The 24,511-nt window shown below is 51.7% G+C and overlaps 1 protein-coding gene across 2 annotated transcripts in view; it reads right to left on the bottom strand.

The window, feature by feature from the left end:
* OLFM2 (olfactomedin 2) overlaps positions 1 to 24,511 on the bottom strand; it is an 88,507-nt gene that overhangs the window by 43,874 nt on the left and 20,122 nt on the right. Inside the window, exon 1 of one of the 2 annotated variants that reach the window (XM_033199056.1) lies at positions 20,182 to 20,497. The exons of the other annotated variant lie outside the window; for it this stretch is intronic. Coding sequence (XP_033054947.1) covers positions 20,182 to 20,316 — 135 coding nt within the window. The 5' untranslated portion in view covers positions 20,317 to 20,497. Of the gene's footprint in view, positions 1 to 20,181; positions 20,498 to 24,511 lie in introns of those variants that run through there. 2 annotated transcript variants of the gene reach the window in all.

Raw genomic sequence — 24,511 nt, 5'->3', positions numbered from 1 at the left:
ACCATCCTGGCGAGCACGGTGAAACCCCGTCTCTACTAAAAAATACAAAAAACCAGCCGGGTGAGGTGGCGGGCACCTGTGGTCCCAGCCATTCGGGAGGCTGAGGCAGAAGAATGGCGTAAACCTGGGAGGCGGAGCTTGCAGTGAGCTGAGATCCAGCCACTGCACTCCAGCCTGGGCGACAGAGCGAGACTCTGTCTCAAAAAAATAAATAAATAAATAAACAAATAAATAAATAAATAAAATAACTTCCTGCTCCCCGGTTGAGAACCACAGCTCTAGACTTAGCCTTGCATTTTCTCTTTACCTTTGTCTTTCTCTAAGGAGTCTTACCCTTATCAAAGCGTCCATCAACACCTGCCTGTATATATGTCCTCAGAGCTCCAACGCATATATGCATCATCTGACTCCTTGACTGCTCCTCCTGCCCCAGATATCTCTAAGGGATCTCACGTCCAACATGCTCAAACTGAAGTGCACAGCCTTCCCTCCCAAACCAGTTCTTATCCAATATTCCTTATGTCACCATCTCCATCCTCCCCACCCCCGGGTCGGTGGGTCAGACACCCAGGCATTATCCTCACCCTCATTTTACTCCCTCACTAAATCCTACTGACGTTAACTCCTAGATAGCTTTAGAATTCAAACATCTGGCCGGGCGCGGTGGCTCAAGCCTGTAATCCCAGCACTTTGGGAGGCCAAGACGGGCGGATCACGAGGTCAGGAGATCGAGACCATCCTGGCTAACCCAGTAAAACCCCGTCTCTACTAAAAAACACAAAAAACTAGCTGGGCGAGGTGGCGGGCTCCTGTTGTCCCAGCTACTCGGGAGGCTGAGGCGAGAGAATGGCGTGAACCCGGGAGGCGGAGCTTGCAGTGAGCTGAGATCCGGCCACTGCACTCCAGCCTGGGCGACAGAGCGAGACTCCGTCTCAACAACAAAAAAAAAAAAAAAAAAAAAAAAGAATTCACGCATCATTCTTCATCTCTATCACCATGCAATGGTCCAAGCCACTTTCACAATTCAGCAAGTCTAGGCTGTGCACGGTGGCTCACGCCTGTAATCCCAGCACTTTGGGAGGCCGAGGTGGGAGGACTGCTTGATCCCAGGAGTTTGAGACCAGCCTGGGCAACATATTAGGACCCCAACTCTACTCCAATATTTTTTTTTTTTTTTTTTTTGAGAAGGAGTCCTGCTCTGTCGCCCAGGCTGGAGTGCAGTGGCCGGATCTCAGCTCACTGCAAGCTCCGCCTCCCGGGTTCACGCCATTCTCCTGCCTCAGCCTCCTTTTTTCTTGCTAGTAACTCTACACATGGGAGCTTCCGGGAAACTTTATTTATTTTTATTATTTATTTATTTTTTTATATGGAGCCTTGCTCTGTCATCCAGGCTGGAGTGCAGTGGCAGGATCTCGGTTCACTGCAAACTTCGCCTACCGGGTTCAAGTGATTCTCCTGCCTCAGCCTCCCAAGCAGCTGGGATTACAGGCACCCACCACCATACCTGGCTAATTTTTGTATTTTTAGTAGCAACAGTGTTTCACCATGTTGGCCAGGCTGGTCTCAAACTCCTGACCTCAGGTGATTCACCCGCCTTGGCCTCTGAAAGCCGGGAAACTTGACGATGCAGGTGTGATCACATTATCCTCCCAGCCAAAACCACATTGGTGGATTCCTTTAATTCTTAGGATAGAGACAAAACTCCTTAACATCGCCACAAGAGCCTGTGGGTCTGCACTTTACTTACTTATCTGCTTTCATCTGATCTCCTCGCTCCCAGGCCTTCTTTGCTTTTTGAGACGGAGTCTCGCTCTGTCGCCCAGGCTGGAGTGCAGTGGCCAGATCTCAGCTCACTGCAAGCTCCGCCTCCCGGGTTTACGCCATTCTCCTGCCTCAGCCTCCCGAGTAGCTGGGACTACAGGCGCCCGCCACCTCGCCTGGCTAGTTTTTTTTTTTTTTTGTATTTTTTAGTAGAGACGGGGTTTCACTGTGTTAGCCAGGATGGTCTCAATCTCCTGACCTCGTGATCCGCCCATCTCGGCCTCCCAAAGTGCTGGGATTACAGGCTTGAGCCACTGTGCCCGGCCTCCCAGGCCTTCTTTACTTTATTTTAATATTTTTTTAGAGACAGAGTCTTGTTCCATTACCCAGGCTGGAGTGCAGTGGCGCAATCATAGCTTACTGCAGCCTGGAACTCCTGGCTCAAGCCATCCTCCCTCTTCGGCCTCCCAAAGTGCTGGGATTATAGGTGTGCGCCACCTCATCTGGGTTTGCAAGGCCTTCTTTAGTCCATCACATTTTCCATCCTTCCTCTCACCCCAGGGCCTTTGCATAAGCAATTCCCACTGCCCAGAGCATCCTTTCCTCTCTGCCTCAGATCCCAGCTCTTGCTTCCTCCAACTTCCAAATTACATCAAATCTCCTTATTAGAAGCTCCTAGAGCACCAAGAATCTTTCCCTCAAAGCTGTTATCACAGCTGCCGATTATATTTATTAACGAGTACATAATCATCACCTATCTTCCTGTTTTGCAGGAGGCGCCACACATCCACATCTGTTTGGTTGAATTTAATTTCTCCGTTAAAAGCACATAAGAAGTCCTCAAAAATACTTGTTGAGGGTGCAGTGGCTCACACCTATAATCCCAGCAGTTTGAGAGGCTGAGACGGGTGGATCACTTGAGCGCAGGAGTTCAAGACCAGCCTGGGCAACATAGCAAGACCTTGTCTCTACAAAAAATTAGAGGATGTGGGCTAGGCATGGAGGCTCACGCCTGTAATCCCAGCATTTTGGGAGGCCAAGGTGGACAGATCACCTGAGGTCAGGAGTTCAAGACCAGTCTGGCCAACATGGTGAAACCCCATCTTTACTAAAATATGAAAATTAGCCAGGCGTGGTGGCGAGTGCCTGTAATCCCAGCTACTTGGGAGGCTGAGGCAGGAGAATCACTTGAACCCAGAGGTGAAGGTTGCAGTGAGCCAAGGTCCCACCACTACACTCCAGCCTGGGCGACAGAGTGAGACTCTGTCTCAAAAAAAAAAATTAGAAGGCATGGTGGTGTCAGCCTGTAGTCCTAGCTACTCGGGAGGCTGAGGAGGATGAGCCTAGGGAGGTCGAGGCTGCAGTGAGCTGGGATCGCGCCACTGCAATCCAGCCTGGATGACAGAATGAGACCCTGTCTCAAAAATAAAATCAAATAAAAACAAAATACTTGTTGAATAAATAAATACACGGATGGATAAATGGCTCCGCTGTTTTCAGGATCTAGTCTGAGTGACCTGGCCTGGCATTTGAGGCTGTCCATGACCTCAGGGGCTGAGCTGCCTCCTGGTCTCAGTAAAGGTCAGAGCAATACTCCAAGGGCATGAGACGCCAGGTGGGGAATAATAATTCAGCAGAAGCAGGAAGTCAGAAGCACAGTGACCAAGACAATTCAGGCCCCTCCACAGAGTCACAAAAATGTTGAGGGAAACACTGACTTTCTTTCCATGGAGTACGGAAGGGGGTTCGGATCATTGTTACTTCCTGGCTATTAATAGGCAGAGTGACCTGTCTGATGTCTGTTCTGCCTTGATTCTCCTTGTCTTTTATTTTTACTTTTAGACAGGGTCTCGCTCTGTTACCCAGGCTGGAGTGCAGTGGCATGATCATAGCTCACTGCAACCTCGACCTCCTGGGCTCAAGCAATCCTCTCACACCTCAGCCTTCCAAGTAGCTGGGACTATAGATGCATGCTACTGTGCCCAGCTACTTTTTTTTTGAGACAGAAACGGGGTTTCACCATGTTGGTCAGGGTGGTCTCGAACTCCTGACCTCAGGTGATACACCCACCTCAGCCTCCCAAAGTGCTGGGATTACAGGCATGAGCCATGGCACCCGGCCCCAGCTAATTTAAAAAAAAAAATTTTTTTTTGTGCTAGGAGTGGTGGCTCACGCCTGTAATCTCAGCACTTTGGGAGGCCAAGGCAGGCAGATCACCTGAGGTCAGGAGTTCGAGACCAGCCTGGCCAATATGGTGAAACCTCTTCTCTACTAAAAATACAAATATTAGCTGGGTGTGGTGGCAGGCGCCCGTAATCCCAGCTACTTAGGAGGCTGAGGCAGAAGAATTGCTTGAACCCAGGAGGTAGAGGTTGCAGTGAACTGAGATCGTGCCATTGCACTCCAGTCTGGGCAACAGTGAGACTTCGTCTCAAAAAAAAAAGAAAAAAAAAAAGTGTGTATGGAGACTGGGTCTTGCTATGTTGCCCAGGGCGGTCTCAAGTTCCGGGGCTCATGCGATCCTCCCGCCTCAACCTCCCAAAGTTCTGGGATTACAGGCATGAGCCACTGTGCCTGGCCCCTCCTTATCTTTAAGAAATTCTCCCTGGACGTTAGAAGCCTCTCTAGCCACCACGCCGTTTCTGTGTTCCTCTCTTTCCCCATTTCATCACATCTGATCCATCAGCAAGTGCTGACGGCTCTGCTTCTGAGATGGACCAATCTGCCCACTGCTCACCATTCCAGCTGCCACTGTTCTGGTTCAGACAACACTGGGCTTGCTTGGTCCTTCTACTTCTACTCTCACTCCCAGTAATCCATTACCCAACCCAGCCGCTAAAGAGATCTTTAAATAATGTGAATCAGATCAAGTCCCTCCACCCCACTGCAAATCATCCAGCAGCTTCTCACTGCATTTAGAATAAAAGCCAACAACCTTGGGAGGCTGAGGTGGGTGGATCACTTGAGGTCAGTAGTTCAAGACCAACCCAGCCAACATGGCAAAACCCCGCCTCTACTAAAAATACAAGAATTAGCTGGGCGTGCTGGCAGCCACCTGTAATCCCAGCTACCTGGGAGACTGAGGCAGGAGAATTACTTGAACCTGGGAAGTGGAGGTTGCCGAGATTGTACCACTGCACTCCAGCCTGGGCGACAGAATGAGATTCCATCTCAAGAAAAAAAAAAGAAAGAAAAAGAATAAAAGCCAACAGTTCACTGTGGCCGGAAGCCTCGAATGCAGTGTTCCCTGCCAACCTCTACAACTCCATTCTCTCTCCCTCTCCAGCCTTCTCTTTCCAGAGTGCACCACACTTGTTTCAACCTCAGGGCCTCTGCACGTGCAGTACTCTCCCATAATGCCCTTCTCCCTGGTTCCTTCTCAATCACCTCTCCAAAGAGCTTACCCCAGTGACCCGACATAATCGGGCTCACCCACTCATACTCTCTCCCATCTACCTGTTGTGTTCTTCTCGTTTCTTTTTTGAGACAGAGTTTTGCTCTGTCACCCAGACTGGAGTAATGTGGTGTAACAATGGCTCACTGCAGCCTCCACCTCCTGGGCTCCAGCGATCCTCCCATTTCAGCCTCCCTAGTAGCTGGGACTACAGGTGCACGCCACCGTGCCTGGCTAATTTTTGTATTTTTTTGTAGAGATAGGGTCTCACTACATTGCCCAGCCTCGTCTTGAACTCCTGGGATCAAGCAATCCTCCCACCTCGGCTTCCAAACGTGCTGGGGTTACATACTTACGGTGAGCCACCGCACCTGCCCCCTGCCGCCAGATACTGTTTAACCCTCTGTATTGCCCTTATGACCAGATGATAATTTCTTGTTTATTTGTTTGTTATTGATCTCCTCCCACCACAATGTCAGTTTCACAAGAGCAAGTGGCTTGTCTCACGTGTACCCCTGGCACATAGTAGGTGCTTAATAAATATCTGTTGCCTGAACTGACAAAGGAGTGAATAATGGCTTTCTGAGTCCCTAGAGCCCCAGCTATTGGGCTTTGGCAGATTCCCTGCATTCCTTACATAAAGCTCCTATTTCCCTGGGCCAGTTAGGAGGCTTTCAATTCCAAACAGACTCTCTGACTCCCCCCTACCCGCTGGCCGACAGGAGGCAAATGAAAATGAAGAGGGGTATCAGGGAAGAGCTAACTGCCGAGAGAGGAAACCTGGGAAGGGGAGGAGGGGGATGACTTGAAAGGATGGACCTTCTCCAGCTGGAGCAGGGAAGGAGAGAAACCGGTGGAACAATGGATAACGGAGCAGCATCACGGTGAATGCAAGCACACGCAGGAGCTGTGAGAAAAGGCTGGAATATTAGACAGAAAAGGGCCAGGATCTCTCTGCACTGCACTGGTGGAGAATATTCATGATAGTAATCATGATTCAACTCAATAAAAACCACAGCCTCGGCCGGGCGTGGTGGCTCACGCCTGTAATCCCAGCACTTCGGGAGGCCGAGACAGGCGGATCATGAGGTCAGGAGATCGATCGAGACCATCCTGGCTAACACGGTGAAATCCTGTCTCTACTAAAAATACAAAAAATTAGTTGGACGTGGTGGCGGGCGCCTGTAGTCCCAGCTACCCGGGAGGCTGAGGCAGGAGAATGGTGTGAACCCGGGAGGCGGAGCTTGCAGTGAGTCGAGATCATGCCACTGCACTCCAGCCTGGGCTTACAGAGCAAGACTCCATCTCAAAAAACAAAAACAAAAACAAAAACAAAAAAAACCACCACGGTCTCTACCATGCACCGTGCCCTTCCTTGTGCCAGGCATCTTTCTATGCACTGGACCCCATACTTAGCTCTGATGGGGGAAAGGTGTGAAATGTGACAGGGGTGGGGTTGGGGGGGAATCCCAGCTAAGAAAGGCTGGTGAAGCACTTTGGGTGGCTGAGGCAGGAGGATCGCTTGAACCTAGGAGTTTGAGATCAGCTTGGACAACATCGTAAAACCCTGTCTCTACAAAAAAAATTAAAAATTAGCTGAACATGGTGATGCATGCCTGTAGTCCCAACTACTCAGGAGGCTGAAGTGGGAGGATGACTTGAGCCCAGGAGGCTGAGGCTGCAGTGAGCTATGATTGCAGCACTGCGCTCCAGCCTGAGTGACAGAGCAAGGCCTTGTTTCAAGAGAGGAGAGGGGAGGGAAGGGGAGGGAAGGAGAAGGGGAAGGAGAGGGAAGGGGAGGGAAGGGGAAGGGGAAGGGGAGGAAGGGGAGGGAAGGGGAGGGAAGGGGAAGGGGAAGGGGAAGGGGAGGGAAGGGGAGGGAAGGGGAAGGGGAAGGGGAGGGGAGGGAAGGGGAAGGGAAGGGGAAGGGAAGGGGAGGGAAGGGGAAGGGGAGGGAGGGAGGAAAGAAAGAGAAAAAAAAGAAAGGGAGAAAGGAAAGAAAGAGAGAAAGAAAGAAAGAGAAAGAAAAGAAAAGAAAAGAAAGAGAGAAAGAGAAAAAAGAAAGAAAGGAGAGAAGGAAAGAAGGAAAGAGGAGGGAAAGAAAGGAGAAAAACAAAAAAAGGAAGGAAAAAGAAAGAAAGGAAGGGAGGGAGGGAAGGAAGGAAAGAAACTGGATACAGTGTCCTGTGCCTGTAATTCCAGTTACTTGGGAGGCTGAGGAATTAGACTTGCTTGAGCCTAGAAGGCAGAGGTTACAGTGAGCTGAGATCACGTCACTGCACTCCAGCCTGGGTGACAGATTGAGACTCCGTCTCAAAAAAAAAAAAAAAAAAAAAAAAACAATAATGAAAGAAACAGTGTGGTGAGCAGGGCTGTGCTCAGGGCTCCGTATTCCTGGCTCACTATCCAGGATGGCCGAGTACCCAGACACCCACCTGACTCTAAACTTCCCTCTAAGCTCCTTTCAAAAGAGCCTGAGGGCACTTCTGAGGCCACCTATGTTAGCTTTGAGATCTTGCTTTACCAGGAGTTCAGAGAATTTCTGGAGATTTTGTTATTTGTGTTCCAAAAGAGGAGCATGTAGGCATTGGAGCGCACGGGGATTCTGACGCCTGTGTTGTTTATCCACAGGCACCTGTGAATTCCCACTTTCAGGGCACATGTGGGGTATCCGGACATGCCTGTGACTAGCCACGCACATATGTGCACATCAGTGGAAATCCAGGGAAATGCCATTGTGCATTAGAGGATATGTATGTCTGTGTGCTGTGGCTGATGGCAATTAACATTCCTTTAGTTCACATGTGTTCACAAACATTCTATTTCCATAGATTCTGTGTACAAATCGTGAGCCCACAAGTCAACCTGCATAATGACTTTATATACTGACTCTATATTGATATCAAGGACACTGGATATATCTGTGTTTACTTGCCTTTATCTTTTTTTTTTGAGATGGAGTCTTGCTCTGTCGTCCAGGCTGGAGGGCAATGGCGCGATCTCGGCTCACTGCAACCTCCGCCTTCTGGGTTCAAGCGATTCTCCTGCCTCAGCCTCACGAGTAGCTGGGATTACAGGAACCCACCACTGTGCCTGGCTAATTTTTATATTTTGTATTTAGTAGAGATGGGGTATCACCATGTTGGCCAGGCTGGTCTTGAACTCCTGACCTCAAGTGATCTGCCTGTCTCGGCCTCCCAAAGTGCTGGGATTACAGGTGAGAGCCCAGGAGTTCAAGACCAGGTGTGAGGATCACCCATCCTTTTTTGGTTTCTTTTTAGAGACAAGATCTCACTATGTCACCCAGGCTGGAGTGCTGGTGCGATCATAGCTCACTGGAGCCTCGACTTCCTGAGTAGCTGGGATTACAGGCATGTACCACCATGCCTGGCTAATTTTTTATACTTTTTGTTGTAGAGACAGGATCTCCCTATGTTGCTCAGCCTCATCTTGAACTCCTGAGCTCAAGTGATCCTCCTGCCTTGGCCTCCCAAGTAGCGGGGACGACAGGCGGGTACCACCACACCCAGCTAATTTTTGTACTTTTTGTACAGACAGCCTCGATTTCCCGAGTAGCTGGGATTACAGGCGTGCACCACCATGCTTGGCTAATTTTTACATATTTTGTTATAGAGACAGGATCTCACGATGTTGCCCAGACTGGTCTTGAACTCCTGGGCTCAAGCGATCCTCCCACTTCGGCCTCTCAAAGTGCTGAGATAATAGGTATAAGCCACTGCACCTGGCCGTTGTTTTTATCCTTGATAATTCTGCAGCCATGGACAGAAGTGCACATACCCATACTCACAAATAGCTCTGCAACATGTGCCAGTGTGTGAGCCCATCACACTGGTGAACACCTCCCTATGAACACCCATGGACCTCTGTGTGTTCTCCTGAACAGCCAGGTACACACATGTATGCCCACCAGGAGCCAAAAAACATGTTATTCACTAACATATTATCCACACAGAAGGCACACACTTGCGTCCAGTCAAGGAACAACTGTGCCCTTCCATGATTAACTCTCCACACCCATTTGTGTCCAGCCACCTCTATCCACGAACATTCCTACGCTCCTTTCAGGAGGAGTATGCATCTGTCAGCTGCCGTCTTAGGTCTCCCAACGAACTCATTAGCATTGCGGTGAGACCTGAAATATTCCTGCAGAACTTCTGCTATACTAATAAGCCTGATGTCCTGCTGAGGTCACATGGCACTTACAAGGGCTAATGGAGCCAGCCTTGGCCAGCAGGGTTAGGAAACCCTGGACTCCTGGAATAGCCAGAGAATGTCTGGCTATTTACTCCCAAGAATAAACAAATTTCCTTTCCTTCTCACTGCACCAAGTGCCCCAGCCAGCATCTATCTGCAGAACCAAAGTCATATTTCAAGATACATTTTTGGCCCCAATACTATCCTGGCATCACACTAACGGCTACATCTACTTGTTATTCTACTGAAGGTTGCATTACTCTGATGGGCACTACACTGGGAGCTGCATCACCAGACTTGACATTATACTGAAGGCTGCATTACCTGGTTGGGCATTACACTGAGGGTTGGATCATCAGACCTGTCTGAACCATCCTGTTAGTCTGGCCCTTAGGTCTCTAATCCCAGGCTGAGTATTTGTGTGTGTGTGTGTGTGTGTGTTTTGAGACAGAGTCTCACTCTGTCACCTAGGCTGGAGCACGGTGGCAGGATCTCGGCGCTCAATGCAACCTCTGCCTCCCAGGTTCAAGGTATTCTCCTGCCTCAGCCTTCTATGTAGCTGGGATTACAGGCATGTACCACCACACCCAGATAATTTTTATATTTTTAGTAGAGATGGGGTTTCACCATGTTGGCCGGGCTGGTCTTAAACCCCTGACCTCAGGTGATCCACCCACATCTACCTCCCAAAGTGTTGGGATAACAGGCCCAGTCTGAGTATTCTGAGTATTAAACTGAGGGCTTCATAACAAGAAAGGTAAACTTAAGAGGCAACACTTTCCCTCAGCACTGGTAGGTAGCTCCTCTGTGTGGGGTGTGAAGGGGCAAGCAGAAGTGGGGTTGAGAAGTGACTCTATGGTACCTGGTAGGACTAGCGAGATGAGGAAAACTGGGGACTCTGAAGCCACACGCTGGGGGTGGGAAGCCAGAAGACAGAAAAGCAACTATTACATCAAGTGTTGGAATTCTGGCCGGGTGTGGTGGCTCACACCTGTAATCTCAACACTTTGGGAGGCCAAGGTGGGAGGATCACTTGAGGACAGGACTTCGAGACAAGCCTAGGCCACATAGTGAGCTCCGTCTCTATACAAAATGCAAAAATTAGCCAGGGGTGGTGGTGCACACCGTAGTCCCAGCTATTTGGGAGGCTCAAGCAGGAGGCTCGCTTGAGCACAGGATGTCGAGGCTGCAGTGAGCTATGATCATGCCATTGCACTCCAGTCGGGTGACAGAGTGAGACCCTGCCTTGGGAGAAAAAAAAAATGTTAGGGCGGCCGGGCGCGGTGGCTCAAGCCTGTAATCCCAGCACTTTGGGAGGCTGAGACGGGCGGATCACGAGGTCAGGAGATCGAGACCATCCTGGCTAATACGGTGAAACCCTGTCTCTACTTAAAAATACAAAAAAAAAAACTAGCCGGGCGGCGAGGCGGGCGCCTGTAGTCCCAGCTACTCGGGAGGCTGAGGCAGGAGAATGGCGTAAACCCGGGAGGCGGAGCTTGCAGTGAGCTGAGATCCGGCCACTGCACTCCAGCCTGGGTGGCAGAGCAAGACTCCGTCTCAAAAAAAAAAAAAAAAAAAGTTAGGGCACGGTAGCTCATGCCTGTAATCTCAGTACTTTGGGAGGCCGAGGTGGGTGGGTTGCCTGAGTTCAGGAGTTCAAGACCAGCCTGGCCAATATGTTGAAACCCCATCTCTACTAAAAATACGAAAAAAAGGCCGGGCACAGTGGCTCACGCCTGTAATCCTAGTACTTTGGGAGGCCGAGGCAGGCGGATCACGAGGTCAGGAGATCGAGACCATCCTGGCTAACATGGTAAAACTCCATCTCTACGAAAAATACAAAAAAAATTAGCCGGGCGTGGTGGCGGGCGCCTATAGTCCCAGCTACTCGGGAGGCTGAGGCAGGAGAACAGCGTGAACCCGGGAGGCAGAGCTTGCAGTGAGCCGAGATAGTACCACTGCACTCCAGCCTGGGATACAGAGCGAGACTCCGTCTCAAAAAAAAAAAAAAATTATCCAGGCATGGTGGCAGGTGCCTGTAGTCCCAGCTACTCGGGAGGCTGAGGCAAGAGACTCACCTGAACCCAGGAGGCAGAGGTTGCGCCACTGCACTCCAGCATGGGCGACAGAGTGAGATTCCGTCTCAAAAAAAAAAAAAAAAGTTGGAATTCAACCTTCCTGAGCCACTAGTTCTGAAGGGGCTGCAAAGATTCAGATTGGTTCATCTTGGAAGCTGTGGATCCTTGTCCTGTCTCTGCTATTCCTACCAGGAGCCTCTGCCAAAAACCTACCTTGCCATGCCCTTGAGAAGAGATGCTTTACCTGCAGGTACAGGCCTTGGCAGCCTGGCACAGAAGCTATACCCTGAGCAGTCTCAACATGTGCCACATCCTCAGATGTGCTCCACATGCCCCATCGCACCTCAACACAGTCAGGCATGCCTTTGCCACACTCAGACATTCCACACACAAGACACGCTCTCATCCAGTCCAACGCGTCCCTTGGGTTCAGACACAACTGATGGCCATCAGATTGCCCTTACATGAAGGGGCGTGCTTGCCATGAAGACACGCTCAAACATGTTATGACATGCTCTGATATGCAGGGGGCACGCACACACCCAAACATGCTTTCGCAGCGACCAGGCAGGTCTGCAGCCTCTGCCAGAGTCTACGCGCCCATGGCCACCTTGCCCTTCCGGATGGATTGATGGGGCGGCGGGGAGAAGGCTGTTATAAATTAAACATTGAGACACTGTCTGAGCACCAGGCTCTGCCATCCACTCATTGGCTGGTTCCCTCCCAGGAGGCTGCGGGTACGCAAGGTGGGGGAGAGGGCAGGGGAAGTGGCTCGCTTAATTAATTAGTCCTAATTGAGATATCTTTGCAAATATCCCTTTATTGAAGGACACCATTCCATCCGTTTCCTGGGAATTTGTCGCCTCTATTTGTCTCTGGCCCCTGAGTATCGCAGAAATGACAAGACAAGAAAGAGCGCTCCCAAGAGCTGCTCGAACCTTAGCTGTGTTTCTGATTATGACAGCAGCACCGAGGGACAGGCAGGAAGGCTCGGAGATTCACAGAGATCCAGGTGGAGGGGCAGAGAGATTAGGCAAGGGGAGATGCGGAAACTCAAATACAAACCGAACTGCAGAGCCAGAGATACGGACTCTGAAATACAGGAAGAGAGAGACGCAGGCAGAGAAAACTTTGCAACTGGGAGGACCAGAGTGGGGACACACAGACGCGCGGCTGGGCAGACAAACCTCCCCTCTGCCTTTTCCCGCCTGGCTTGGCCTCCCCCATCTCCTGGGCAATCCACTCTCTGCAGCAGCAGCGGTAACAATCAGGCCTGATTCCTTTTGGCCCTAGCTACCCTCCCCTTCCCTCTCCCTCCCCCAGTCACTCCTGCAATCATCTCCCTTGTTCAAAATGAGCTTCTGCAGCTGCAGCCCAGACAGCTGTTCCATCTTGGAGCCAGTACTGGGCCTGGTGGCTGGGTCCTAGAGGGACGCCCTCCCGAGTGGCAGCAGGGGAGGGGAAATGGTGCTGGGGGGCAGAGGGGGCAAGGGGTCACCTGGAGCTTAGGAGCCCACCTCCATCTCCAGTCAACGCTTGGCCCCATCACCAGCGTGCCCAGGGGGTCCAGACACTCCCAACGCCTCTCTTTGGGACCCTCAAGAGAGGTGGTCTGGAGCTGGGTGTGGTGGCTCACGCCTGTAATCCCAGCACTTTGGGTAGCTGAGGCGGGTGGATCACTTGAAGTCACGAGTTTGAGACCAGCCTGGCCAACATGCTGAAACCCCATCTCTACTAAAAATACAAAAATTAGCTGGGTGTGGTGGCGCACTCCTGTAGTCCCAGCTACTCAGGAGGCTGAGGCATGAGAATCGCTTGAACCCAGGAGATGATTGAGGGAGGTTGCAGTGGGCCAACATGGTGCCACTGCACTCCAGCCTGGATGAGGAGAGATTCCATCTCAAAATAAATGAGTAAACAAACAAATAAATAAGAGAGGTGGTCTGGGTCATCCTGCCCTCTGTCACCAAATCCTCCCTAACATCCAACACAGGTCCTGGCCCTAGAAGCCTCTCTCACTCAAGAATTCTAGACTGTTTCCCAGAGTCCTCGTCATGGTCCTACGGTGAGATGGAGATAGAATCCCAGAGATAGAGACAGATGGGCACAGAGGGACATGGAGAGACAGACATGAATGAGATAAAGAGACAGATATAGGCCGGGCATGGTGGCTTACACCTGTAATCCCAACACTTTGGGAGGCCAAGGTGGGTGGATCACTCGAGGTCAGGAGTTCAAGACCAGCCTGGCCAACATGGCAAAACTCCATCTCTACTAAAAATACAAAAAATTAGCTGGACTTGGTGGTGCACGTGCCTGTAATCCGACCTACTTGGGAGGCTGAGGCAGGAGAATCGCTTGAACCCAGGAGGTGGAGGTTGTAGTGAGCAAAGATTGTGCCACTGCACTCCAGTTTGGGTGACAGAGTGACAATCCATCTCAAAAAAATAAAATAAAATTTAAAAATTTAAAAAATCTAAAGTCCCTGAAAAAACCCCTTCCCCACAACATCATATGGCTCCCATCACCTCCCTTCCCTCACCTCCTCTCCCTCTTCCCTTCACTCACTATGCTCCAGACATGGGCCTCCTCCCTGTTCCTCCAACACGCCAGGCAAGGTCTTGCCTCATGCTCTTTGCAGGGGCTGTTCCCTCTACTTATAACTCTCTGCCTCCTGAAATCCTCCCTCTTCCCCTCTTTACATCCTTCCAATCTCTGCATATATGTTACCTCCTCAGAGAGGCCACTCAATCTAAAATAATTCCTCCCTTATTCTTCTCTTATTTTTTGTTGTTGTTGAGACAGGGTTTCACTCTGTCACCCAGGCTGGAGTGCAGTGGTGTGATCATAGCTCACTGTAGCCTCCAACTCCTGGGCTCAAGCAATCCTCATGCTTCAGCCTCCTGAGTAGCTGGGACTACAGGTGTGCACTACCATGCCCAGCTAATTCTTTTTATTTTTTAATTTTATTTATTTTTTATTTTTTATTTATTTATTTTTGAGACGGAGTCTCGCTCTGTCACCCAGGCTGGAGTGCAGTGGCCGGATCTCAGCTCACTGCAATCTCCACCTCACGGTTTCATGCCATTCTCCTGCCTCAGACTCCCGAGCAGCTGTGACTACAGGCGCCCGCCACCTCGCCCGGCTAGTTTTTTGTATTTTTAGTAGAGATGGGGTTTCACCATGTTAGCCAGGATGGTGTCGATCTCCTGACCTTGTGATCCGCCCGTCTCGGCCTCCCAAAGTGCTGGGATTACAGGCTTGAGCCACCGCGCCCGGCCTTTTTCTTTTATATCTTTTTGTTTTCTTTTCCTAGATGGAGTTTTGCTCTTGTCACCCAAGCTGGAGTGCAATGGTGTGATCTCGGCTCACTGTAACCTCTGCCTCCTGTGTTCTCCTGCCTCAGCCTCCTAAGTAGCTGGGGTTACAGGCGCCCGCCATCACACCTGGGTAATTTTTTTTTTTTTTTGGAGACAGAGTCTTACTCTCTTGCCCAGGCTCGAGTGCAGTGGCGCAATCTCGGCTCACTGCAAGCTCCGCCTCCCGGGTTCACGCCATTCTCCTGCGTCAGCCTCCCAAGTAGCTGGGACTGCAGGCGCCCGCCACCATGCCCAGCTAATTATTGTATTTTTCGTAAAGACGGGGTTTCACTGTGTTAGCCAGGATGGTCTCGATCTCCTGACCTCGTGATCTGCCCGCCTCGGCCTCCGAAAGCACTGCATTACAGGCATAAGCCACCGGGTTTCACCATGTTGGCCAGGCTGCTCTTGAACTCCTGACTTCAGGTGATCCACCCACCTTGGCCTCCCAAAGTGCTGGGATTACAGTTGTGAGCCACCATGCCTGGCTAAAAATGTATTTTCTTTTTGTGTAGAGATGGGGTCTTGCTATGTTATCCAGGCTGATCTCAAACTTCTGCCCTCAAGCAATCTTCCCACCTTGACCTCCCAAAGTGCTGAGATTACGCATGTGAGCCACTGTGGTCAGCCTATTTTAATTTTTTGTAGAGACAGGATCTTGCTGTGTTGCCCAGGATGGTATTGAACTCTTGGCCTCAAGCAATCTTCCCACCCCTGCCTTCCAAAGCTTGAGAATTACAGGCATGAGCCACAGTGCTACTCAAAGAGCCTTTTGCTGAGAGCTGCTCGGCCCCTCCTAATTCTTCCCATAAAGCAAAAGGTCCCCCTCAAACAGCACACCCCTTCTCCATCTCCCCTTCCTTCTCTCCAGCCCCCCAGGAGGAGGGGATGGTTAAGGGTATAACATACAAGATTCAGGTATTTCACTTCAGGCACTGAAATGATGGCCGCAGCTGGCAATACAGCTGACAGCTCTTAGTCTGGTCCTGGATTTATGATCCCCAGGTGAGGAGCCATTCTGCCGAAGGCTCCTGTCCCACAGGGATGGTTTATGGCTGGGAGTTGGCCAAAGGTAGTAGCGGCAGCTTCCTCCCCATGTCTTCCCAGAGATGGTCTGTAACCACAGGAATGCTAAGCTGCTTCTGCAATTCAGGAGGAGGAAGCCAGAGAGAAGCAGGACCCCCGAGGCTCCAGGCCACCACACCTCTGAGTTCCTTTTTAAAGCCAAACACCAGCATCCAACCTTCTGCCTCCTGATTTTGGGAATCCATACAGCTTCGTTTCCTGAACCCCTCAGCCTCCCCCATGCTGGGACGCTACACTTTCCGACATCTCATCCTAACTGAGCACCTACTATGTGCCTGGTCACTTTCCATTTGTTCTCCCCAGTCCTGAGGAAGGTGAAATGATTTAGACACTTGAGAAATATTTATTCCAGGCTCCGCTAGAAGGGTAAACAAAACAACCCCTCCTTACTAAACACCTACTATGCACCCGTTATTTATTTGTTTTTGTTTGAAGGAGGAATCCACAAATCCTTATGAAGGTGTGGTTGTGGATTCAGTCATTTGACAAATACTTATTGTAGTCCTACTACGCATCACACCTTAGGGTTCACTAGTGAGCAAAACACAGACGTCTTCAAGGATCTTACAGTCTCATGAAGACTCTAAATTCCCCCTGACTAATAAGGAAATCAAATCCCAACTTCTCAGGAGGTTAAGACGGAGGAATGACTTGGGCCTAGGAGTTCCAGATGCCAGTGAGCTATGATGGCACCACTGCACTCCAGCCTGGGTGACAGAGTGAGACTTTTTCTCTAAAAATAATAATATTAATAATAACAACAATAAGGAAATTGTGGCTTAGAGAAGTTAAATAATTTCCCCCCAAAGTCACACAGCTAGTAAATTACAGGGCCAGAATTCAAACCCAGATATGTCTGACTCGAAAGTCTTATCACTAACTGAGCATCTGCTATCTTAGGCACTGATCTGGGGGTTTTCAAACGTAAAAATTCTTGACATAGAAGAGGCACTTGATAGTCTTGTGGAATAGGCTGGGCGCTGGTGGCTCATGCCTATAATCCCAGCATTTTGGGAGGCGGAGGCGGGAGGATCCCTTGAGCCCAGGAGTTCAAGACCAGCTTGGGCAACATGGTGAGACTCCATCTCCTAAAAAAATTAGTTTTGTGGAATAAATACAATGGATGGAAGAATAGATGAATGGATGGAGAGGCAGATAGATGGTGGAAGGATGGATGCATAGAGGATAGAAAAAGAGATAGTTGGATAATGGATGGATGGAGGGATTGGTGAATGCATGGATAGAGAGATGGATGGATAGAAGAATGGATCCATGAAAGGACAGAGAGACAAATGATGAATAATGGATAGATGAAAAGAGATGGGTGGAAGGATAAAGAGATGGATGTGTGAAAGGATGGTGGTACAGATGGATGGACAGATGGAATAATGGGTGGGTGTATGGTGAATGGATGGATAGAAAAATGGATGGGTAGATGAAATAATGGATGGATAGATGGATGGACTGATGGAATAATAGGTGGATGGATGAATGAATGAATGGAGAGATGGATAGCGAGACAGATGGAAGGATGGACGTAAAAATAGATGAATAGGCCAGGCACGGTGGCTCATGCCTGTAATCCCAGCACTTTGGGAGGCTGAGGCGGGTGGATTACGAGGTCAGGAGATCGAGACCATCCTGGCTAACACTGTGAAACTCCGTCTCTACTAAAAATACAAAAAATTAGCCGGGCGTGGTGGCGGGTGCCTGTAGTCCCAGCTACTCGGGAGGCTGAGGGAGGAGAATGGCGTGAACCTGGGAGGCGGAGCTTGCAGTGAGCTGAGATCATGCCATTGCACTCCAGTCTGGGCAACAGAGCCAGACTCTGTCTCAAAAAAAAAAAAAAAAAAAATGGATAGATGGATGGAAGCAGGTATGGATGGATGGACGAAGAGATATATGGAAGGGTGTAAGGTTGGCAATTTGAATAGCAGATCTCTGTTACAACAATTCTGTGAGGTAAGACATCATTCCGATTTTATAGATGAGAAAACAATAGCTTAGAGTGACAAAGGCAGTGGCCAGAGTCACAGAGCAAGTTGGGGATAAAATCTAGATTCCAACATAGGTCTATCAGACTCCCAAGACGGACACCCTCATGTCACAGTCCCCTCCCAGCCCTCACCCTGGGTACCTTAACATCTCACTTCTTAGATCCCTTTTGACAAAGTATAATGAGACTGAGGGATGGGGTGGTGTCACGGATGGGAGGGCCATTGGCTTTCAGCAGGTGAATTTATGGAAGCATTGGATGAAGGTGCTGTTAGCTACGAATGGGCCAGAGTGGAGATCAGGTCTGTTTGGGCACACGCACATACACACTTACAGAAAACACAGAGCACACAGGGCATCCTACCCATATGCGTACAAGGTAGGCACACACACACACTTTCATAAATACACACTTGCACTTATATGCACACACAAAGACATAACTGTCCACACATATGCACACAAAGATACTTGCACACATGTCTGCACAGATACATATGCATACACAAAATCATAACTCATAGACATGCTCTTGCATACTTATGTATGCATTCTGCAGACACACCATCTGCACACATTTACACACACCTGCACAGAACACATGCACACAGACTCACATGCTTTCGATGGTGGTGGAGGGAAATTTGGCTTCTGATTTCAATGAGATACCACCTCTCTCCCGTCTCAGATGGCAACGGCAAGACGCCTGTGTCATACTCGTGTATAACAAACTCCTATGCACACACGCAATCTTGTAACACACGCAAATGCATAGTCGGGGACAGGCAATTGCAGATACGTCCACACCCAAGTACAGTCACTCAGGGACACACCCACACTCATTCTGGGATGCACCCTCACACACAGGAAGACACACCCGGACCCCATGCCAGCAGTATACATAAACTTTCTCCACTCCCATTCCCCCATATACACATGGAAACACACACACAGAGACACACCAGGACATACCCAAGTAATAAGCACTTGATGTGACAGACACACAGAAACACACCGTCTCACACATTGGCTGCCAAGTCTAATCTAGCCTGAAAGCTTTTACCTGTGTCAAGCCCAATACTACCCCAACCAGGGGCTGGATAAAGGCTTCTCAGGTGTCCCCACCACCACCACACACACTTGCCTTCCACCCTAGGGAGCAAATCTTCTTTGCCCCCAGCAAGGAGAAAGAAGCTGCATGATGACCATTTGGGGCTAAGCAAGGGAGGGTTGGTGAAGAGTTGGGGCTCAAGAAAGGGAGCCCCAGGCATCGCAGCCTGGGTTTGGGGGACGATTTGGGAGAAGCCCCCAAACAGATGGAACAGGTGTGGGGCTACCACAGGTTGAGGAGTGGGAGGGGAGGGGCATATCTGGAGGAGGCCCAGGGAAGTTTGCAATGAAGGAAGCCCCTCCCCTCTCTCCCCAGGACACCACTATGAACCCCACTGAGTTCTCTCCTTCCCCGATCCAGGGAAGCTCTGTAGCGGGGACGCTGGAGGATAAAGCCACAAAGGGGGATGGAATGGGAAGGCGCAATCCCGGAGCTCCTGGAGGCAGTGTCAGCTCCGGCCCCAGTCTGCGCCCTTTCTAACTCCCAGGGAGGGTGAGCTATGGGGATAAATATTCAGCACATGGCGAGGCAAGAATGGAGGAAGGGGTGCAGGGGAGAGAAGAAGAGACAAAAAGAGACACAAACTCTCGGACAGCGCCACAGAGCCAGAGCCAGAGACAGGGAGAGACAGAAATATTAATAGAAAGAGACCCAGAGACGCAAAGCAGGGGAAATGAATGGAGACCCAGACAGAACTACTCAGAGACGCCCAGACGCAACCAGGCAGAGACCTTGAGGGTGGAGACACTCGGAAACCCCTGGATCCTTCCCTCTTTCAGAGACAGGGTTCTTCTAAACCCCTGGGTCTCACTCTCCTCCCGCTGCACCCCACTCAGCCCGGACTCGGCTCAATTCCGCAGCCCTTGTCGCCTCCGCCCTGGGGCTGGAGCCAGCCCGGTACACTGTTGGCGCTCAGACATTGCTCACTAATAATAATAATAATCAATAATAACAACAAAAACCATGTCAAATGGCGCGGAGATGGCTGCGGGTCCCGGGGCTCCTTCTGCCTCCACGTCCGACCCTGGAACCCTGAGAGGGCGTCCCCTACCTAGGCGCGCCGGGCAGGGTCGTGGGGAGCACGAGGGTAGGGGGGTACAGGTGGGGGCCCCCGGGGGCTGCGGCGGCGGTGGCGCGGGCACCACGCCCCCCGGGAGCGCCCCCCGCGCGGCAGCCACTCACGATTTTCTCGGAGGCGCCCGCACGGGACACGGTGCCGTTCAGCCCCACGAGCGAGGGCAGCGTCTGCGACATCCAGTTGGTGACCATGGCCATGGTGCTCAGCACAGCCCCGATCTTGAGCAGCGGCACCGACATCGCGCCCCCGCCTCATGCCCCGCGGCCGCCCGCCGCGCTTCCCTTCTCTGGCCCGCCGCGGGGCGCTCTGTCCCTCGACACCCAGGCGCCCCGGGGGGGCGTGGGGGAGGGGGCACGAGCGCGAGCTGCGGGTTGGGGGGGTTCCGGGCTGGGGTGAAGGGGGGCTCGGGGACGCGGGCTGTGGCTCGGCGCGCCTGGCGGGCTCCTCTTATAAAGCGCCGGCTCGGCCCCCCGCCCCCTCCAGCGCCTCCGCGCCGGGCACTTCCAGCCGCCGTGACGTCACGGCTCCGGCCCGGAGCCCGGCGGGGGGCGGGGGGCGCCCAGACTGCCCTCAACCCCCCATCCAACGGCCTCGCCCGCCCCCCGCCGGGGACCGCTCCATGGGGTGGGGGACCTCCCCCAGGTAGCATTCCCCAAGCGCCCCACCCCCACCACGGTGTCATTCCCCAGCCCCGCCCCCCAGCGGTATTCCCCCCTCCCCCTAGGCGGCGTTCCCGGACCGCCTCCCGCGCGCAGCCCCTCTCCGAGCCCCAGCCACAGGACCCCGCGCGTAAAGGCGCACTCGGCCCACCCCGGCCCCCGGCCACCCGAAGAGGGCAGGGGGCCAGAGTCGCAAGTCCCCACCCACCTACTGTTGGGACACCCACCCTGGCTCCCTAAAACCTCGGAGAGCGGGCATTGGGGGGCGTGGGGGGCGACACGCTCGTGCGCTCCCATGAATCGGGTCGCCAAGAAGCTCCTTTAGCTGCGGGAAGGGGCTTCCTTCCCGGGCACTGAGACCACTCTAGGAATCCCTCGGTCATTTCGTGCCCCAAGGGTGGCGTGATCCAGGACCAGCAGATGCAATTGCTTGGGTGCAGGTGCGGTGCTGGGGTCACTTCGGCCACGGGAGGAGTTCCCACGACTACCAAGGGCAGCATCCTACCCAGGGACCGCGGAGACCCAGCACGCAGCTTTTAGGAGGCGAGTCCCGGGCGGGTGTAGACTCGCAACTTTAACTTGGGGTGGGGGCGGGGCACTCACGCTTTGGACCTTTCTCGCGGCCCCGGGGACCCGCTCCCGGCCCGCCCCTTCGGGGGAGCTGGAAGCTCAGTGCCCTCGCCGCCCACCCGTCCGCCCACGCACCAGCCGGCGGCGGCGGCGGCCGTGGGGCAGCGAAGAGGAGCGCCGGGCTGGTTTTAATTTCCTCTGTTTTGCCTGCACTCACGCCCCCTCCTGGCGTCCCCGCGTCACCTCGCGCCGCCGCCGCCGCCGTCGCCCTCAGCCCGCGGCCGCCGCCGTCTGGAGGCGGCGATGACTCAGGCCTTTCCAGGTGGCGGCCTGGGGCTGAGGGCTCGGGCTGGGGAGAAGCGCTAAGGATGAGGGGGGAGTGGGGCTGGGGGTCTTGAACAGTCTTTTTTTCTGAGCTGGACAACACCGAGATGGAAGTGTGACCTGCGGGGATGACTGTTCCTCTCTGCCTCAGTTTCCCTATTTGCCAAGTGGGTGGTGGAGACCTAACACGTGTAAAGGGCTTCCTCATCCTGAGAATCAGGTAATTTACTGAGCATCTACTATGTCCCAGGTACTGTGAACAGCAGACAAAAATGTCTGCCTGTGTGAAATTGAATATTCTTTTCTCTCTCTCTCTCTTTTTTTTTTGGTAGAGATGGGCATCTCTCTATTTTGCCCGGGCTGGTCTCGAACCCTTGGCCTCAATCGATCCTCCCACCCTGGCCTCCCAAAGTGTTGCGATTCCAGGAGTGAGCCTCCAGGTTGGATGTGAAGATGAATATTCTATGGGGTGAGACAGTCAAGAAATAGGGGGAAAAAGTAAAGTACATAAGATATTAAGAGGAAGGGGAAGTAAACTTTAAACAGGGTGATTGGGGAAAGGGACGTTTAAGCAGAGACCTGAAGAAAGTGAGGAAAGGGAAGCAGGCGCAGTGGCTCACGTCTGTAATCCCAACACTTTGGGAGGCCAAGGAGGGCGGATCACCAGGTCAGAAGATCGAGACCATCCTGGCTAACACAGTGAAACCCTGTCTCTACTAAAAATACAAAAAATTAGCCGGACGTGGTGGCGGGCACCTGTAGTCCCAGCTACTTGGGAGGCTGAGGCAGGAGAATGGCGTGAACCCAGGAGGTGGAGGTTGCAGTGAACTCAGATCGTGCCACTGCACTCCAGCCTGGGCGACAGAGGAGACTCCATCTCAAAAAAAAAAAAAAAAAAAAAAGAAAAGAAAGTGAGTAAGGGAACCATCTGGATATCTGGGGGAAGAGAGTTCCAGGCAACAGGAACAGCAAGTGCAAAGGCCCTGGGGCAGGAGTGTTCCAGGACCAGGAAGGAAGCCAGCATAGTTGGAGTGAGCCAAGGGGAGAATAAGGGATGATGATGTTTGTAAAATATTTTACAAGTGTCTGGGACATGGTAAGTTTTTCAAATAGTAGCTACCATTGTTGTTATTATTTGAGGCCGGGCACAGTGGCTCATGCCTGTAATCCCAGAACTTTGGGAGGCCGAGGCGGATGGATCACTTGAGGCCAGGAGTTCGAGATCAGCCTGGCCCACATGGTAAAACTCTGTCTCTACTAAAAATACAAAAATTAGCCGGCTATGGTGGCGCATGCCTGTAACTCAGCTACTTGGGAGGTTGAGGCGGGAGAATCGCTTGAACCCGAGAGGCAGAGGTTGCAGTGAGCGGAGATCGAGCCACTGCACTCCAGCCTTCCAGCCTGGGCGACAGACAGAGTGAGACCCTGTCTAAAAAAAAGAAAAAATGAGTTCTTACCAGCTTGTTCTAAAGCTTTCATTGATGAGTGCTAAACATTTTGCAGATGCATTGTTAACAGGTGCTGCAACATCCATGAACAGTACAGCAACACCCCTATTTCCAGGTGAGGAAACTGAGCTCAGAGCGGAGAGGGACCCAGATCAGGCAAACCCAGCAGGGAAGTGGGGGCCCAGGTTTTGAAACCAGGTCTGTCTGATTTCAGATCCTAAGACCAACTGGGCTCCAGGCCTCCTGGCTTAGACAATTTGGAACCCAAACAAACTTTCTCACTCTCTGGCCATGGGTGCTGTGGGAAACTGCCTTAGTTCAGCGCATCCAAGCTTCTTCAAGGAGTGGTCTGTGCTTGAGTTTGCACTTCTTGCATTTAATTCCTCACCTCCTACCTCCCCAGCATTTCCAAAACTCCTCTCACCGAAGGTGCCAATTTGCCAGGTCCGTACCCTCATGCCAGTCCTCCTTAGGTCATTCTCACAGTAAGTCAGTCTCCACGAACCATCACCTTCTTGAAACTCCTTTTTCCCTTGACTTCAGAGACACTGTATCACTTCCTAGTTCTGCACCCACCTCGCTGGCTGTGCTGTCACTGTCTCCTGCTACTCCCTAAAACTCTGTATCTTTCAGGGCTTTGTCTGGGTTCCCTGCCACTCTCATTCTGCCTGGACCATCACACCCACTCTCAAAGTTTTGGCTGCATCTGGGACACTGCTACCTCAGGACCTTTGAACTTCCTGTTCGTTCTACACAAAACACTATTACCAAGGATGCCCCACATGACTTGTTCCTTTACTTAATTAATGTATTTTTTAGAGGCAGGGTCTTGCTCTGTCACCCAGGCTGGAGTGCAGTGGTTCGATCATAGCTCACTGCAGCCTCTAACTCCTAGGCTCAAGCAATCCTCTCGCCTCAGCCTCCCAAATAGCTGGGACTACGGATGCGAGCCACCATTCCCAGTCCTTTATTTAATTTATATCTCTGCTCTGTCACTGTGTGGGTCAGAGCCATGCCCTGCCCTTCCCCCAAGAAAACTACATTTCCCAGATTCCATTGCATACTGGCTTCCTGTTCGGTTTATCCAATGGGAGGCACTGGAGGGAGATGGGAGCTTGGAGAGGAAGGGAGAAGCCAAGGTGTTTCTCTCCTGTGTCCGCTTGGGGTGAACGGTGTTTTCCAGCAGTGGCTATGCCTCCTCCATAGTCCCAGTTCCTACCCAAGCGTCCCTTCCTCATCACATCCCCTCTGTGCCATGTCCCTCCAGTAGTGTTCTGCTGTAGCTTATTCCAGATTTTCCAGGTTTCCTCATCATCCCATGTGGCTTCTCAACTCTTTCTTCTCCCACTTAACCAATTCCCTGTATTAAATTCCCCCTCTCTGAAACACACAGAGTGGTTTGTTTCCCTAACAAGACCCTCAGTGATATGGTG

This window comes from Trachypithecus francoisi, unplaced genomic scaffold (assembly GCF_009764315.1).
Source record: "Trachypithecus francoisi isolate TF-2019V2 unplaced genomic scaffold, Tfra_2.0 Lachesis_group5, whole genome shotgun sequence".
Lineage (NCBI taxonomy): Eukaryota > Metazoa > Chordata > Mammalia > Primates > Cercopithecidae > Trachypithecus > Trachypithecus francoisi.
The sequence above is the reverse complement of the archived record's forward strand: the minus strand, read 5'-3'. Positions and strand labels throughout refer to the sequence as shown.